We start from the raw sequence: 17,088 nt of genomic DNA on the forward strand, positions 1-17,088 counted from the left end.
TGGGATCTATTTCTCTGACCGGGGACTGAACCCGGGCCCCCTGCATTGGGAGCGCAGTCTTAGTCCCTGCACCACCAGGGAAGTCCCCAAGTATCCCCTCTTTTTTGGATTTCTTTCCCATTTTGGTTACCACAGAACTGTTGGTGCAATTTTTAAAAGAATGTATTTTTAATCTCCTTACACTGGATATTCCCCATCTGCCTCTAAGCCTACTCTCCCCCTGCACTGTGGCCCTCATGATTTTTACTGTCTGGGTTACACTTGGGTTTGGCCAGTGGGAGGAACAGGCCGAAGAGCAGGAAGATCTTCCAGGAAGGTCCCTTGCTGCTTCTCTCCCTCCCTCCCTCCAGGTGGTTCCCTGGCAGCTGTGCTTCCCTGCTTAAGGACAGCTTCTGTTGGGTGGGACACAGCTGTCACGACTCCTCCCTTGTCCCTTCAGCCCTGGGAGTGGTAGCAGCTTCCAAGGGCTCCTCCACCATCTTTGTTGATTCCTTTAACCCTGCCCTTCCCTCTGTAAATATTTCCTTCAGTCAATAGTCCTCAGTTACTCTTTTGAATGTGCCAGCTGTTTCTGCTGGAATGATCATTTGATCTGTTTGATTTGGCATATTTAAAAGAAAAATGAAACACCCGGATCACAGAGTTAAACCACCCAAATCAATTTTTAATAGTACATACCTTTTATAGGAAATACAAAAATATAATTCAATAAAATTTACTTACAAATAAAAGTCACAAAAGTTACCAGGAAAAAAGTAATTATTCTGAAATAAAAATTAATGCCCAATACATGGCCTTGTTCCATGTATACACAAGACTGTAGCTTCTGTGAATTGCTAAAATGACATTTATTTCCATAATGTGTATTTCAGGTGATCAAACGTTTTGTAAATTTAAAAAGAAAGTCAATGATAATGCTGTTAGTATAATGATTATAGATATGTTTTAAAAGTGCAATCAAAGAGGAATTCCAACAGAGTCATGTCTGATAAAGGCAGAAGATGGCCATCCTGAGCAGGCATGGCAAGTCCACATATAATAAATGTCTACAAAGACTGTTTCTCTGTGAATAATTCAAGTAGGGGCGCTTCTCAAATTCAGAAAACCATTATTTTTGGCTTAAAATATTAGATTTGACTAAGGGAAGTAATGGAGAAGGAAATGGCAACCCACTCCAGTATTCTTGCCTAGAGAATCCCATGGACAGAGGAGCCTGGCAGGCTACAGTCCTTGGGGTCCCAAAGAGTCAGGAATGACTGAGCAACTAAACCAAGGGAAGTAAACAAACCTCTACTTAAATGTGAACTAATTGTCTTCCCCTGCCTTTCAAAGTCATCAAGTTCTGAACTTGAAGATGTTAATTTTTCCTTGGTTCAAAGCAGAGCTGACATTACATTAGCACAAGGGCAATCTGTCTCTGAAAGTGCACTGCTGAGAGCAGGCCAGGGCACCAAGAGCTGAACTGAATCACACTGAGAATGTAGTGATGAGGCTCGGATTTGCCCTCCACCTGCCCAGGACTTGTAGTCTCCGCCAGTATGGCGGTTAGGGGTCGGTGCTCTTTCTGGCTCTGGGTTGTCGTGGGTCCAGACCACTTTGAGAGTCAGGTCTTTCAGAGGCTTTCTATAGTTTCTGAGAAACCACAGGCCTTATTAGGATCTTAGGAAATTCAAGGACACAATTTAGTACCAGAATTTCTCAGTTTTCTCTTGGAAAAGATGATCCAGGGCCACAGTGAAGCGTGCGTGCCAAGTTGTCTCAGACGTGTACGACTCTTTGTGACACCAGGGATTGTAGCCCGCCAGGCTCCTCTGTCCATGGGATTCTCCAGGCAAGAATACTAGAGTGGGTTGCCATGCCCTCCTCCAGGGATCTTCCTGACCCAGGGGATGGAATCCCCATCTCCTGCATTGGCAGGCGGGTTCTTTATCACCAGTGCCACCTGAGAAGCCCCACAGTGAGCCACCCAGTAACAATTCAGCTCAGAACAGAACTGCTTCAGCCCATCCTGTTTCTGGACACCTAAAGTTAGGTGGAGCTGCTTTACAGTATCGTGTTAGTTTCTGCTGTATAGCAAAGGGAATCAGCTATGCATGCGCATTTATCCTGGCTTTTTTTTAAAGACAGTTATTTATTTATTTAGCTGGGCCAGGTCTCAGTTGTGGCATACTGAGTTGAATATCCACAATAGTTTTCCTCTCTTTTCATTCCACTGACTGTCAGGGACAAAGAATAAAATCTAGGTCTTCCTTTATTATAATTCAGTTTTCTGATATACCAGACTAAGTTCTGTGTTTTTTATTTAACTTGAAAATGAGTCAACAAACTTAAACAGGTACGTCTGATATGATTTTTAAAAAAGAAATATTTACATATCCAATATAAGTAATTTTTCTATTACCTTGAAATTTCCATTAATAGTAAGTAATTTACTATTACATAGGATTTTACCTTTCAATTCCTTCTATGTAAATATCAGTGCAAATAAATTTCAGGATTTAGTCATTTAACACAGTTCAAGGAACAGGAATATACTAGGAAACAAAGCTCTGGAAATCTTGGTTCTTAAATGGCTTAAACTCATATTTGGGGACCACAGAGTGAATAATTTTGTTTTCACTAGTGATATTATATCCAAGTTTGTCCTTTTTTTTTTCTTTTTAAATTTCTCAGGCATTATTCAAAAATTTGGGGGGATGATGAGGTAGGGTGAATGATTGTAGGTAACATTTTTATTTGGAGGAAGAAAAGTCATCTGATAAAAGAAATTAATCTTCCAGATCCAGAGTAACTTTAGCATTTTATGTTCAGGAATTACCCATGAGCCTAATTAGTCTTCTTTAGAACAATTTCTTATCTTGGTGGACAGGGAAGCTTTATTTACACATCCAGATTTTAGCTAAGTTAAACTTAGCCTGGTTTGTTTAAATTAGTACAAAAGCAAACCATTCACTTATTCTTTTTAAAATAAGGGATAATTTGATATAGATTCTGTCATAATACACTAATTTCTAAATTGGTTTGGAATCACTCTTAAGTGATCATCTAGTGTGATAACTACTTATAGGAAATAGTTTTGTGTAAGCAATTCAATGAGACTTTGAAAAAACTAATATTCTTTTTTGGTTTTTATTACAGCTATGTTGTAATAACACTCACTGCAAAATATAAAATAAAATAAATAAAGTGTCCACTATATTGAATATCATGCTATAAGGGGAAAAATTTCCTCTAATATCAAGTATTGTACTGAATATCTCAAACTCTAATTTGCAATGCAACCACACTTTAAAAATCTGCTAAATTAAAATTTTAAACTCCACTTTTATCTAATTTTTAAAATTAGTATATCCACACAAACTATAAATTGCTATTTGGGGGGAATTCATCACATACTATTCCATTTTCAAATCTTTTGTTTTATAGCTTATTTTTGTAACATTTCAGATGAGTTTATACTATAACTAAGATTTAATTAAACAGTGCAAATTCACTGAAATATTTTGATGCTGAATTTATACAATGCCAAACATTTAGATTTAGAAATATATTATGGTATGACTCACTGTATGATTTCCTATAGAGCATGAGTCAAGCCATGTTTCCCAGATAAACATACAGACATGAATTTTGCTACAACACCATCACCCTACAAACTGTGTCAGTCACAGCCTCGACATCAGCATTAAAAGAGTTCAGTGTAGCTGAAGAACTGACCAGATTTTTCAGTTTTTAATTCTAATATTTGCCTCAGACGTAGCCACATACACCCTTCCCTGGAAATAAAAAGTAAAATATTAATGAGAATTACTTCTCTTAATAGTCTACTATTTATCGCTGAGAGGAAAATTCCTAAAGTCCTTTTCGTTACCATTAGCTTGACAGATGTTATAAAATAAATAACCTGACACTCTGACACACATCTTCTCATGGATGGTGAAAAAAGCTGACATTAACCAACTGAGCCTACTCTTCTGTGAGTAATACTATCGTGACAAGAGCATGCTCCCACATATACAAACATACAGTACAAAGTACTTATGATTTTCAAACTCATTGTCCAAAGAAAGGGTTTGATAAGCAATCACAAGACACCAGGCTTGGTTGCTTGCCCAAATCCACTTCCTAAAGAACACGTAAGTTTTTATCTGGTTAGACTGTACACTGTTATGTTTATAATGGTACTAGCCTAGAAGATTAAAATGGAAAACACAGTAACTATTTAGGGTTTTAAACAAATTACAAAACTACATGCTTTCTCATTCAACAAGGACGCTTAAATCCAAAGACACGGGATCATAAATACACTCGGTTGTTCCTCAGAAGACCATGAACATGTTCCTTGAGGGTAGGTTTTATAGATCCTTCCGACACCTTGCAAGAAGTGCCTTGTCAGCACATCTATAGCCCAAACCACTCCTGAAATGTTTGTTTGCTCTGTTTCATCAGGGTAACGTCATTGCCTTTATAAATTTTTTTCCATTTCTCTAAGGAACCATTTCAAAATGATCTTCCAGATGGTGGTTAACTAGCACTTCTTAACTACCATCCTCAAAGGTCAATCTGTTTACTGGCATTTGACTGTGTAGAACAGGAAGTTTGTGTTGCTTCTTGTGTTCTTAATGAAACCCGACAGCAGAGGACTGAACGCATTAGTCTCAGAACAGGAGGTCTCAGGATGGCAAAGACCCAAGGGTCAATTATTGAGTTAATTGATAAAAATCTAAGAGCTTGGAGGTCCCACTTTTCTTTCCGGGAAGAGTTTTCATTCATATATGCAAAAATCTGTAAGAAGCAAAAGGGGGGAAAGACGTCAGTTTTATATTGTAGCAGTAGATAGGCTTCGACCATGTGCAATTTCTTAAGGCTGAAAAGCAAAATGTGTTTTGTGTGGTGGCTGTGGTGCTGAGAGGGAAGTTGCAAAATCTCACCCCTCTCACACAAGTTTATGCCTTAGGGACACTCTGAAACAGAAGTATTGTCTCCTTTTGATAGACGGGGAAGTGAGGGAATAACAATGTGTGGCACTGACTTTCAAATACTGAATTATGATAATTCAGTGACAGAGGGCACACAACAGAGCTTATGTTCTGGCCACTGGGCTGCCTGGGTTTGAATCCTGCCTCCAAAAATAGCTCTGGGACCACAGGTAAGAAAACTAACCTTTTTGTGTCTCCCTTTCTACATCTCTAAAATGAATGACAATGATAACAATACCTATTCTTGGGATTGTTGGGAAGATGACAGGAAGTCATCCATGTCAGCTACCGAAAACAGTGCTCCCTTAAAACGTGCCCCACAATGATAATCCTTATTATCTTCATTTTACCAGTGAGGACACCATAGGGCAGAGACAGCAAGGGATTTGTCCAAGTTCCCAGGACTGGTTAGTGGACAACTCAGGACACAAAGGTTGACAAAGGTCCGTCTAGTCAAAGCTATGGTTTTTCCAGTGGTCATGTATGGATGTGAGAGTTGGACCATAAAGAAGGCTGAGTGCCGAAGAATTGATGCTCTTGAACTGTAGTGTTTCAGAAGACCCTAGAGAGTCCCTTGGACTGCAAGGAGATCAAGCCAGTCAATCCTAAAGGAACTCAACCCTAAATATCTATTGAAAGGACTGAAGCTGAAGCTCCAGTAATTTGGCCATCTGATGGGAAGAGCCGACTCATTAGAAAAGACCCTGATGCTGGGAAAGATTAAGGGCAGGAGGAGAAGCGGGTGACAGAGGATGAGATGGTTGGATGGCATCATCAACTCAATGGACGTGAGTTTGAGCAAACACAGGGAGATGATAAAGGACAGGGAAGCCTGGCGTGCTGCAGTCCATGGGGTCACAAAGAGTCGGACATGACTGAGCTACTGAACAACAACAGGACACAAATTCCAAGTCCCTTGACACCGAGCAGTGCTCACTGTTTGCGACATCCAGGTCGCCTATGTAGGCCAAAGGTCTTCAGAAAAGTCTTAAACACTGGAAAGCTGACACATCATTACACCTTGGCCAATGTTCTCAAAGTGGTATACCAGCTCTCATCTGATTCCTTAGGTATTTAGGGAACACTCAACTTTTGGATCAGATTGCAGAGAATGGAACAGCACATACCCGATAAAGATAAAACACTTCCACATAGCTTACAGAAAAGAGTGAAACATGTAAATCACACCCAGTCGTTTGAAGCCAGTTCTTTATAGAGCTCCAGGGCCTTTCTTACCAACTGCAGAGGGTGAGTTAGAGACCTATTTCTTCTTTCCTCCACTCTCCCTCACCAGAAGAAGGAATAGTTTCTCTCCTATCCCCCTAGTACTTAATTCTGCAGGCATCTGGCAACTGCATATACAAAGCAAATTGCAGGGAGGGAAAGAGTAGTCATCTTCGGGTTGCTTATGTTAGGACAATATCGGGAAGGTTTGGCAGCCGTAGGTGTTTATGCCAGAGAATCTTGGCCTAAGGGAATGGAGAAGAGACTTGGCAGATGAGCAAAGGGAAAAAAAAAAAACTGAAGGTGGATGTCCCTGAATACAGAAAGAAGAAAAAAGTTAGGTGGAGATATGCAAGGGAGCAATACTTGTCTTGTCAGCTAAATTATTTTAGATGAGAAATTTACAGTACTTCTATGGTATATTTAAAGAGCAATTTAAATATTGCTCTTTAAATTGTGACTCTTAAAATTGTGCATCTAATTATGGCACAGAATTGACTATAAGGTCTTGAATCCGGCTACAATTCAGTGTGTGTGTGTGTGTGTGTGTATATATATATATATATATATATATATATAGAGAGAGAGAGAGAGAGAGAGAGAGAGAGAGAGAGAGCTTCCCTGGTGGCTCAGATGGTAAAGAATCTGTCTACAATGCAGGAGACCTGGGTTTGACCCCTGAGTCCGGAAGATCTCCTGGAGAAGGAAATGGCAACCCATTCCCATATTCTTGCCTGAAGAATTCCATGGACAGGGAAGCCTGGTGGGCTACAGTCTATGGGGCTGCAAAGAGTAGGACACAACTGAGCGACTTTCACTCACTCAAAGAGCCATTTTGGAGTTTTGGAATTCAGGATGATATTGTACATAAACCTGATAGATTAAAATATATTAGTCACTACACACACATACAACTGAGTGTTGTGTCATAGAAAAAGTTTGTAGCTGGGTTTATGACCTAATCTCACCCAAAAACTATAACACTGGATTGTCTAATGAGCCACATAGAGAGGGCTCAGCATTCCAGTGTCACAGGTCACATGTGCAGATGAGTCAGGTTTTCAGTGGCAAGATCAGACCATAGTTTCTGGTCTCTTTAGAGTGTGACTGACCAATGAGAAGTAAAAAATGGTTTCAGAGGATGAAGCAATTCTGTACTTTATTTCCTTTTCATCCACTATACTGAGTAATTTTTAGAAATGCTTAAAATTTGCATTTTAGGAGGTGACCAGTATGTGCATGCTTGTCTAGGTTGTGTCTGACTCTTTTCGACCCCATGGACTGTAGCCCGCCAGGCTCCTCTGTCCACGGAATTTTCCAGGCAAGAATACTGGAGCAGGTTGCTATTTCCTCCTCCAGGGGATCTTCCCAGCCCAGAGATCAGACCTGCATCTCCCACATTGCAGGCAGATTTTTTTATCCACTGAGCCACCTCTGTACCCATTAAACACTAACTCCTCATTCCCCTCTCCCTTCAGCCAATCCTGGATTTTCATTACAGGCTTACACAATGGATCTAGGTCAATTAATTAATAATGTTTCATTTATATTCTGGAATTCAGTTTCAGAGGCTGGTAGACTGTATACATGTTTTTGTACATGCTACTAATAAATTTGCTATGAGAAAAATATCAAGGACAAATGTAAACCAGTCAAGTGAGTTTTAATTCCTTAGGACAGACTCTCTACAGGGCTTTGCTAAGAACAGAGAGCTTGTGATACCTACAAAGCCGCACCAATGAAAGTTAGTGTCCTTTGGATTTGTCTTCCACTGAATCCCCTCAGCCTCCACGTAAAACTTCATCTTGGCACTGACCTGGCGCTGTTTGTTTTAGCTATTTCCCTACCTTTAATGCAACTACATAGCACGTTCAGAATTTTAGAGCAAATAAGAACCTTATTTGGCTGCTCATTGAAACCACCTGAGGATCATTAAAAATACTCTGATGGAAAAAAATAATAAAGAAATAAAAATATTCTGATGGCTTTCTCCCTCCCTCAGAGACTCTGATTTTATTAGTCTGGGCTATAAGCTGGGTGTCAGGGCTTTTAATGTGCCCCAGGAAACTCTAGGGCTTCCCTGGTTGCTCAGTGGTAAAGAATTTGCCTGTCAGTGCAGGAGACATAAGAGATATGGGATCAATCCTGGGTCAGGAAGATCCCCTGGAGTAGGAAATGGCAACCCACTCCAGTATTCTTGCCTGGAAAATCCCATGGACGGATGAACCTGGAGGGCTACAGTCCATAGGATGGCAAAGAATCAGACGCCACTGAGCATGAATGCATACACAGGTGACACTAACACAGTGCAAAGTTGAGGCCCACTGCTTTAGACCCTTACCCAGTACCTGAAATAGTTTACAAGTATTCATCCATCACACTTAACAACAAAAGACCTACTGAGGCCTGGCCAATTAAACATGACTTGGAGTTTCCAGAGTTCAGTTCCTGATTATTAATATACAATGATTTCTTTTGAAAATGGAATCTTATGGGAAAAGTAGCTAATATTTACTGAATACTTTTGTGTCAGGTCTGGTGCTAAACAATTTGTGTCTTGTTGTATTTAATCCTTCTACAAATCTGTAAAAGTGTTATTAGTCCCATTTTTGTAAGAAAGAGATCAAGGCTTAGAAAATTAGTTACACTGACCCAAATCATACCATGGGTAAGCAGGGAAGCCTTGCAGCCACAGAAGCAGGACCAGACTGTCTTCTTAGCCACTACACACTCTAGCACCATCTGCATAAATACCCTATGATGTGAAGTGTTACATGACATTCACCACTGACTGATTATGGGTTTGTAGGAGATTTCTTTCCAAATGTGTCACAAAGATTTATGGGTATTACTGCTCCTGTTTATAGATTTAAAAACCATGGCTATCTAAGAAGCTCTTGGCTTTCTTTGGGGCTTTTCTTTCCTCCACGCTTTCCACAGCCAAATGGCAGGCAGTGACAATCACCTTGCCCAAGAGGGCAGACATAACACATCACTTCTCTTTAGGGAAATGGCCTGTAGTTCTTGCTGTCTACCTTTTTAAAATTCAGTGTGATCATATCAGTGTTCACAACCACCATTTCATATCATATGCAGAAGGAAAAGGTGTCAAGTGAAAATATTCATGTAGAAAAACTTTCTCTTAAAAGGTAAGGAGTATTACAATTCTTTAACAATCCCCAAACAGGAGAATGGATACATGTACAAGTGTGGCTGCATCATTTCACTATACACCTGACACCATCACAACATTGTTAATCATCTCCAATATAAAGTAAAAAGTTTTTTTAAATCCCCAAATACATCACTGATGATGTTTGAATGATAAAGGGCCTTCTAGGATTGCGTGCGGGAGAAGGCAATGGCACCCTACTCCAGTACTCTTGCCTGGAAAATCCCATGGACGGAGGAGCCTGGTAGGCTGCAATCCATGGGGTCGCAAAGAGTCAGACACGACTGAGCGACTTCACTTTCACTTCTCACTTTCATGCATTGGAGAAGGAAATGGCAACCCACTCCAGTGTTCTTGCCTGGAGAATCCCAGGGACGGGGGAGCCTGGTGGGCTGCCGTCTATGGGGTCACACAGAGTCGAACACGACTGAAGTGACTTAGCAGCAGTTTTGCGTGCATATTAACTCAAAATATCACCAGGCAAAGTTTATCATGGTTATGCATAGAGATTTCTGAATTTCTCTTTCATTACTACTAGAATTCTGATATTGTGCAAGTATGTAATCAACAAATTTCAAATCAGTTTTACAACCCCCTTCATGTTAAATTTTACATAAAGAGTACCAGGAATAAATGAGGGAAATTCCAGTACTGTTTACTTGCATTTGTTCTGTATTTGAAAGATCAGATTTCCACTAATCAGATTTACCTAAAAATTAGAGCCCTAAAGAATTCTAAAGATGAAGAAATTTTTAGAATGAGTCAATGGTTCACTCTTGAAATTTTAGAACCGAATAAAATGCATAAGTACTTTATCCTAATGACATGAGGAAAACAGTTTAAAATGACCAGAGGCTATTAACAGTTATTAGGAAAGTAGTGAGAAAGTGGCTAAATATAGGTTGGAAATTTAGAGACAAACAGTATCTGAGTCAAGAATGGACGTCTGATGTGTTTCCTGTGTCCTGTCTCATTTCAGGAAGAAAGAAAGTTTCCCTCTATCTCTGTGAAATGATAATAACATGTGTTTAATATGAGGAATTTATTAATTTATACAATATTCCTTTAATGCAAAAACCATATGGAATATGTTATCGGTCCTATGCATGATTTTATATTGGATAGCCAAAATAATGCTTTTTTAAAAGATCAATTAAGAAATGTTTAACAACAAAACTTTATGTGAGGAGTAATCAGATTATTTCTTAATTTAGACCAGTATTTACACTAGTGAATCTTCTAAAATCTCAGACTCAGCCTTTTAATGCATAGGTCTGTGCAGAAGCAAAAAGAAACTGCACCCTCGGTCCCAGCTCAGGCCCCTTGATCTGCTATGGAGAAAAAGGTCTTTGCCACTGTATTTTTACAGCTAAAAGTCGAGATTAAGAGACAAAGTGGTGCAGATATTTATAACATCTTCACAACTCTCTTATAAATCTTGGGTTGATCTTTTCATGGGCTTCCCTGATAGCTTAGTGGGCAAAAAATCCATCTGCAACCCAGAAGACACAGAAGATACAGGTTCAATCCCAGGGTTGGGAAGATCCCCTGGAGGAGGAAATGGCAACCCATTACAGCATTCTTGCCTGAAAAATCCTATGGACAGAGTAGCCTCGTGGCCTGTAATCCAAAAGGTTACAGAATCAGACATGACCGATTAACTAATCACAAGAACACAATCTTCTCATATGTTACCCCCGAATAAGTATTTTCTCTCTGATGGTATTGTGGTTAAAAGCATAGGCTCTGTGTTTAAACTGCCTGCCTTTGAATGCTGGCTCCAGTATTCACTAGCTTGGGACCCAGGGTAAGTTATTTGCCTCATTTGTAAAATGAGAATAAAAATGCTACCTCTATGACAGATTGTTGTGAAGGTGATGGGTTAATATATGTAAAAATTAGCACTCAAAAATGTTAGCAATTTTGATGATGGTAATAATGACCTGAACTTCATTACAGCGTACCGAGCATTTTACATTCTGAGTTTCACTTCCCAAGCTTCGGAAGTCCTAGGCTGGCATTCTTGGAGGAAGCAGTAATTGTAACTTGCCCATACTTTGGGACAATGGTTGACATCAGCAGTTCAGGTTTCCTCAATGTCCTACCCCTCTTTCCTCATTCCTGGGTTGCTGAGCAGGCTGGAGTCCCACTGGGTACACAGCTATGAGTTCTCCTTGTCGGGCCAATGGTGTGGCCCACTTCTTGTGTGTTGAGTTAGTTGCTCAGTCATGTCCAACTCTTTGTGGCCCCATGGATTGTAGCCCACCAGGGAAGACCTGTGGCCCACTTTGAGGGCCCAGAAAGCAGTTCTGTTATCTCAAGGAAGAAAGAGGCAGAGAGAGGGCAGATTGCTAGCATTTTCTGGAACACAGGAAATTAGTTAGAATAGTTCATTAATAATTATTTTACATTGATTCCATTTTTCACTGATGCTATTTGGGTATGTTGGGTTAAATAAAATATTTTAGTTAATAATTAATTTCATCTTTTTTTTAAGCTTTTTGTTATGTGGCTACTAGAAAATTAGAGAAACGCTGGACTGGATGAAACACAAGCTGGAATCAAGATTGCCGGGAGAAATATCAATAACCTCAGATATGCAGATGACACCACCCTTATGGCAGAAAGTGAAGAAGACCTAAAGAGCCTCTTGATGAAAGTGAAAGAGGAGAGTGAAAAAGTTGGCTTAAAACTCAACAGTCAGAAAAATAAGATCATGGCATCTGGTCCCATCACTTCATGGCAAATAGATGGGGAAACAGTAGAAACAGTGACAGACTTTATTTGGGGGGGCTCCAAAATCACTGCAGATGGTGATTGCAGCCATGAAATTAAAAGACATTTGCCCCTTGGAAGAAGAGCTATGACCAACCCAGACAGCATATTAAAAAGCAGAGACATTACCAACAAAGGTCCGTCTAGTCAAAGCTATGGTTTTTCCAGTGGTCATGTATGGATGTGAGAGTTCGACTATAAATAAAGCTGAGCGCTGAAGAATTGATGCTTTTGAACTGTGGTGTTGGAGAAGACTCTTGAGGGTCCCTTGGACTGTAAGGAGATTCAACCAGTCCATCCTAAAGGAAATCAGTCCTGAATATTCATTGGAAGGACTGACGCTGAAGCTGAAACTCCAATACTTTGGCCACCTGATGCAAAGAACTGACTCACTAGAAAAGACCCTGATATTGAGAAAGATTGAAGGTGGGGGGAGAAGGGGACAACAGAGGATGAGATGGTTGAATGGCATCACCGACTCATGGACATGAGTTTGAGTAAACTCCGGGAGTTGCTGATGGACAAGGAGGCCTGGCGTGCTGCAGTCCACGGGGTCGCAGAGTTAGACACAACTGATCAACTGAACTGAACTGAGAAAACTGGAGATTCCTTCTGTGGCTGGCATTTGTGGCTCACGGGGTATTTCTGTTGGGCTGTGCATGCTCTCTTAGAAAAACAGGAGAATTTCTGGAGGCAACCAGAGGCCTTTGCCTTGTCCACCAGAGCCCTGGTTAGGATGTGTGGAAATGATTCCTGCCTTGGGTGGGAGATTGTTGTAGGCCATTTCTTTTTCTATTATTAATTAATTACTTTTTCATTGTGGCAAAAAAGCATATAACATAAAATTCACCCTCTCAACAGTTTCTAAGTGTATAATTAAATACTGTTACCCAATGCACATTGTTGTGCAAAAGATTCCCCAGAACCTCTCAGCCCAATCCTACATGGCTGAAACTACATCTGCAAAACAACTCCTCCTACCCCTCCCCCAGCCCCTGGCGTGCACTGTTCAATTTTCTGTTTCTATGAGTTTGACTACTTCAGGTACCTTCTCTAAGTGGCATCATACAGTATTTGTCCTTCTGTGACTGGGTGTAGGCCGTTTCTGAGCACAATTTTCATGTACACCAAGTAGAATAAAAGGACACGGGGGAAAGCACCCCCAGAGACCCATGCCAAGCATTCTGAAATAGCAGAATGTAAAGCACCATTCTGTAGCCTTGACTTTTGAATTGTCAGATAAGCCTTCCAAGAAATAAATTAATTCTGGACAGTGTAGCATTTCATAACGTTTAAAGCACTGTATAAATGAAAGTTACAAGTACCAATAATCCATAGATAAAATAAAATTAGTTAATGGTGCATGTAAATGTCCTTATTAAGAGATGACTTGATACTTCCCGTTTAAGGTACAGTTCAAATATCTGTTTTGTGACAGGCATCATCTCTTTCTTTTCACCAAGACTGTGGCAGGTTAAGAGTCAACTGTTTATTCCCTGTAGGAGCAATCCTGTGCTTCTGAAGATTAGGAAGTGGAGATGCTAAAACTCAGAGTTCTCATTTCTCTGTAAGAGGTCAGCACTTGCTCAGATACATCCCAGGCTCTGCTACCCATGTTACATCTTAGGAGGTTCAAACTTACAGCATCATGGAACTAACTGCTGGTATTGCCTCCAACCAGGGCAGCACCCAGCCCAGAACCTAGGCAAGGGGTTTCTCCAAGCAACCAGTCTTTCCTCTACTTATTATCATGAACATATTATGAATTTTAATGGCAACCAAGAGTTATACTTCCAATATACATGTAATTTGGGAATCCTGTAAACTAGATTTTGTTGAACAAGACAATGAATGTTCTGGATTTCTGCAATGTGGACCCTTCTCACCTGGGACCGTTCTTAATGGCAGCTGGAATGCTACTGGTTGGGCATCACATTTTGCTTTGAGAGAAACAGAAGGCAGAGCCTAGAGAACTGGCACCAGCTGATTGGGGTGGCCTGGAGGACTGGCCTGGAGGTGAACTACAGCTCAGGGAAGTCAGATTGTAACTGACAACTATCCAAAGGTAGATGGGAACTGCTTCTTCCTCAGATAGGAAGCCATTCTAGCCTTGTAGACTGGAACTGGCTCTAAGATGGGGTCTGGGCTGGCTTAGTGGAGGACCAAGACTCCCTTTCAGGGGTGCTGTGTCACCGTATGAGAAACACTAGCATGCTGCTGCTGCTGCTGCTAAGTCACTTCAGTCGTGTCCGACTCTGTGCGACCCCATAGACGGCAGCCCATCAGGCTCCACCGTCCCTGGGATTCTCCAGGCAAGAACATTGGAGTGGGTTGAAACACTAGCATAGAGATGCCCATTTGCTGGGGTTAGGGAAGCAGGAAGTGGAGTAAAGGTGAGACTTGAGAGGGGAAGGCAATAGACCTTTACAAATTAGGTCATATTTTTACAAGTTGTGAAAATCTGTGTGGTGGTGGAAAGGGTGGGAGTAAGAGGAAAGCGTTTAAGAAGGCTGCACCGAGCTCGGCTGTAGAAACCAAGTGAGTGCCTTACCGTGAAAGGCAAGGAGCAGACGGCGAAGGTGATGGTCATGATAGCCAGGAGAATAAGATGGTCCGTCTCCTCCGCCATGGATACCCTTTCCGCTCTCCTGTGGCTGCTGCCCAAGGAGGGTCCGCAGCGGCTTCTCCTGCCCCGGCGGTGCATGTGGATGAGGTTGACGATGACACTGAAGTTGCAGGCCAGCACGGCGATGATGAGCAACAGCAGCAGAGTGGCGTAAAGCCGCAGGTACGTGGTCTGCTTGTGTCCGATGAAGCACCACGTCCCCGGGTTGTACTGGGCATACTTCCAATGATCCAGCAGCGGCAGGGAGCAAAAGAGCAGGGAGACTATGTAGATAGTGGGCAGCACAGCCAGCCCACTGCGGCGGGTGACTCGGCGCTGGTAGAAGTAGGGGTGTCCGATGGCTAGGTAGCGCTCCAGGGCCATGGCGAAGAGCATGAGCATCGTGGCCAGGCTGAAGAAGGTCATGGAAAAGGCAAAGTAGGTGCACACGCGCCTCTCCGGCCCCAGGGCCACCAGAGTCCGGTTCTGCGCATACGAAGCCAGCACCACGGGGCTGATGAGGCAGGTCCCAAGCAGGTCGGTGAGAACCAGCTCTGTCACCAACACGTGGAACAGCGAGATGGAGTTTCCGCGGCCCTCGCTACGCCCTGAGTCCCCCCGCCAGCGGCGCACCAGGAGCGCCAGCGCAATGAGGTTCCCCAGCACCCCGGCCGTGAACATCACGGAGCTGATGGCCGGGCTTTCTCCAGAGGGGAGCCACAGTGGCTCTTCGCGGTTCTCGGACTGGGAGTCGTTGGAAGTATTGCCCATGGTGGGGTGCCGGGAGGAGAGACGCGTCCTTTCCTCCCGCCGGCGCGCACCTGGCGGGAGGTGGGGTCTGAGAGCCCAACTGCTACGAGACTCTGAGCGAAGGGGAGGGATCCAAATCCAGAGCCCCCTGCCGGTCCCCGGCGCTCACCGAGGGCGGCCTCGGCCCGGGTCTCCTGCGGCTCCCGGAGAGGCCGCGCGGCTGTCGCATCCTACGGTGCCCCGGGCGCCTCGGGGGACCCGCCGGCGCCTCCTCCGCGTCTCCCGGGGTGGCGGCGGTCCAGGGGCGAGAGCCGACGAGTTGCCAGGAGGTGGACGCGTCACGCTACGAGTCTCTCCGGGCGCGCGGGGGCGGAGACCGGCCAGGCGAGGGGCGTGGGTGGCCGGTGAGAGCAGCGGCCCTGGTCCCTAGCTCAGGCGGCTGCTCGATGCCCACAGGCTGGCTGACCACCGCCGGGACGGTAGTCCTTTAGCCCTGGCCGAGGGCCTGGTGGGAGTGCGGGGCACAGTGTGGGGTACTGTGTCGGCACAGCGTTCACGGAAGGCAACGCCAGGGAGAGCAAAGCGACTCAGCAAGCAATAGAGAAGTTGGGAGGACCCAGTACCGTGAGACGTGAAAAAGGGAGCAACAGACACTAAAGACTGCTGACAGTAAGACCAATGTGTTTGTTTGTTTGTTTGTTTTTAACATTCTCAGGAAGACACATCAGGAAGGCGGGGCCAAAATTAGGAGGAAGTGAAAAGCAAGCCCGCGCATTCGAGCAACCGAGCCATGAGTGCACGCCAAGCTGTCTGTTGCACCGTCGCTTTGATTCGGTTCCCAGCATTTCTCCTTTTTCTATGTCAACACGGTAACGGATAACCACTTGTTTAAGCAACCATTTTTTTTAAGTTCTTTGTAATTGTGTACAATTTGTGGGTACAGCTTAAAACCACATTGTTCTCTACCCAAGCTCAGCTGCGAAAGAGAAATGTTGTTCAGCCATATATATATATATATATATATATATATATATATATATAAAATAAGTCCCACGACCCATGCCTGGTAGAGTTTATTGGTTGATGACAGTTTCAGAGACTGGAGATGACAAATTTGGTTTGGTAGTTTCTTACTGCCTACTGTCATTTATTCAGTCATGAAAAAGACCTGATGTTAAAAACAAACATCAGTTTGACAGCCAACATGTGCTGTGCTGTATTTAGTTGCTCAATCCTGTCCAACTCTTTGCCACCCCATGGACTGTAGCCCGCCAGGCTCCTCTGTCCGTGGGAATTCTCCAGGCAGGAATACTGGAGTGGGTTGCCGTGTCCTCCTCCAGGGGAATCTTCCCAACCCAGGTCTCCTGCATTGCAGACGGATTCTTTACCTTCTGAGCCACCAGGGAAGCCCGCATGGATAATTACATTCTGTAAGGAGGGTCATAGGCAATCTTTCCTTTACTCCCACAGAATGGCTTCCCATCCCTGTCCAACCCAACCCACCCCCCACCCCCGACTCGGCCAGTTCCCTAGGCAGATCCATCCCCCTCCCAGGCCTCCTCCCTTCCCCAAGTGCAAGGATA

At 43.1% G+C, this 17,088-nt stretch overlaps 2 protein-coding genes across 2 annotated transcripts in view; one reads left to right on the forward strand and one right to left on the reverse strand.

The window, feature by feature from the left end:
• Nucleotides 1-635: 635 nt before the first annotated feature.
• PTGER2 (prostaglandin E receptor 2) lies at nt 636-16,223 on the reverse strand. The gene is made up of 2 exons (XM_061430080.1): nt 14,702-16,223; nt 636-4,785 (listed from the first exon to the last, which is right to left on the reverse strand). The coding sequence occupies exons 1-2, from the start codon at nt 15,524-15,526 to the stop codon at nt 4,552-4,554; spliced, it is 1,059 nt and encodes a 352-aa protein (XP_061286064.1). The 5' UTR covers nt 15,527-16,223; the 3' UTR covers nt 636-4,551.
• The window catches only part of ANKDD1A (ankyrin repeat and death domain containing 1A), a 55,418-nt gene continuing 53,854 nt past the window's right edge, over nt 15,525-17,088 (forward strand). The window contains 2 exon segments of the mRNA XM_061429879.1: nt 15,525-15,586; nt 15,648-15,909. Of these exon segments, the coding sequence (XP_061285863.1) occupies nt 15,525-15,586; nt 15,648-15,909 (324 nt within the window).

Source organism: Bos javanicus, chromosome 10 (assembly GCF_032452875.1).
Source record: "Bos javanicus breed banteng chromosome 10, ARS-OSU_banteng_1.0, whole genome shotgun sequence".
NCBI lineage: Eukaryota > Metazoa > Chordata > Mammalia > Artiodactyla > Bovidae > Bos > Bos javanicus.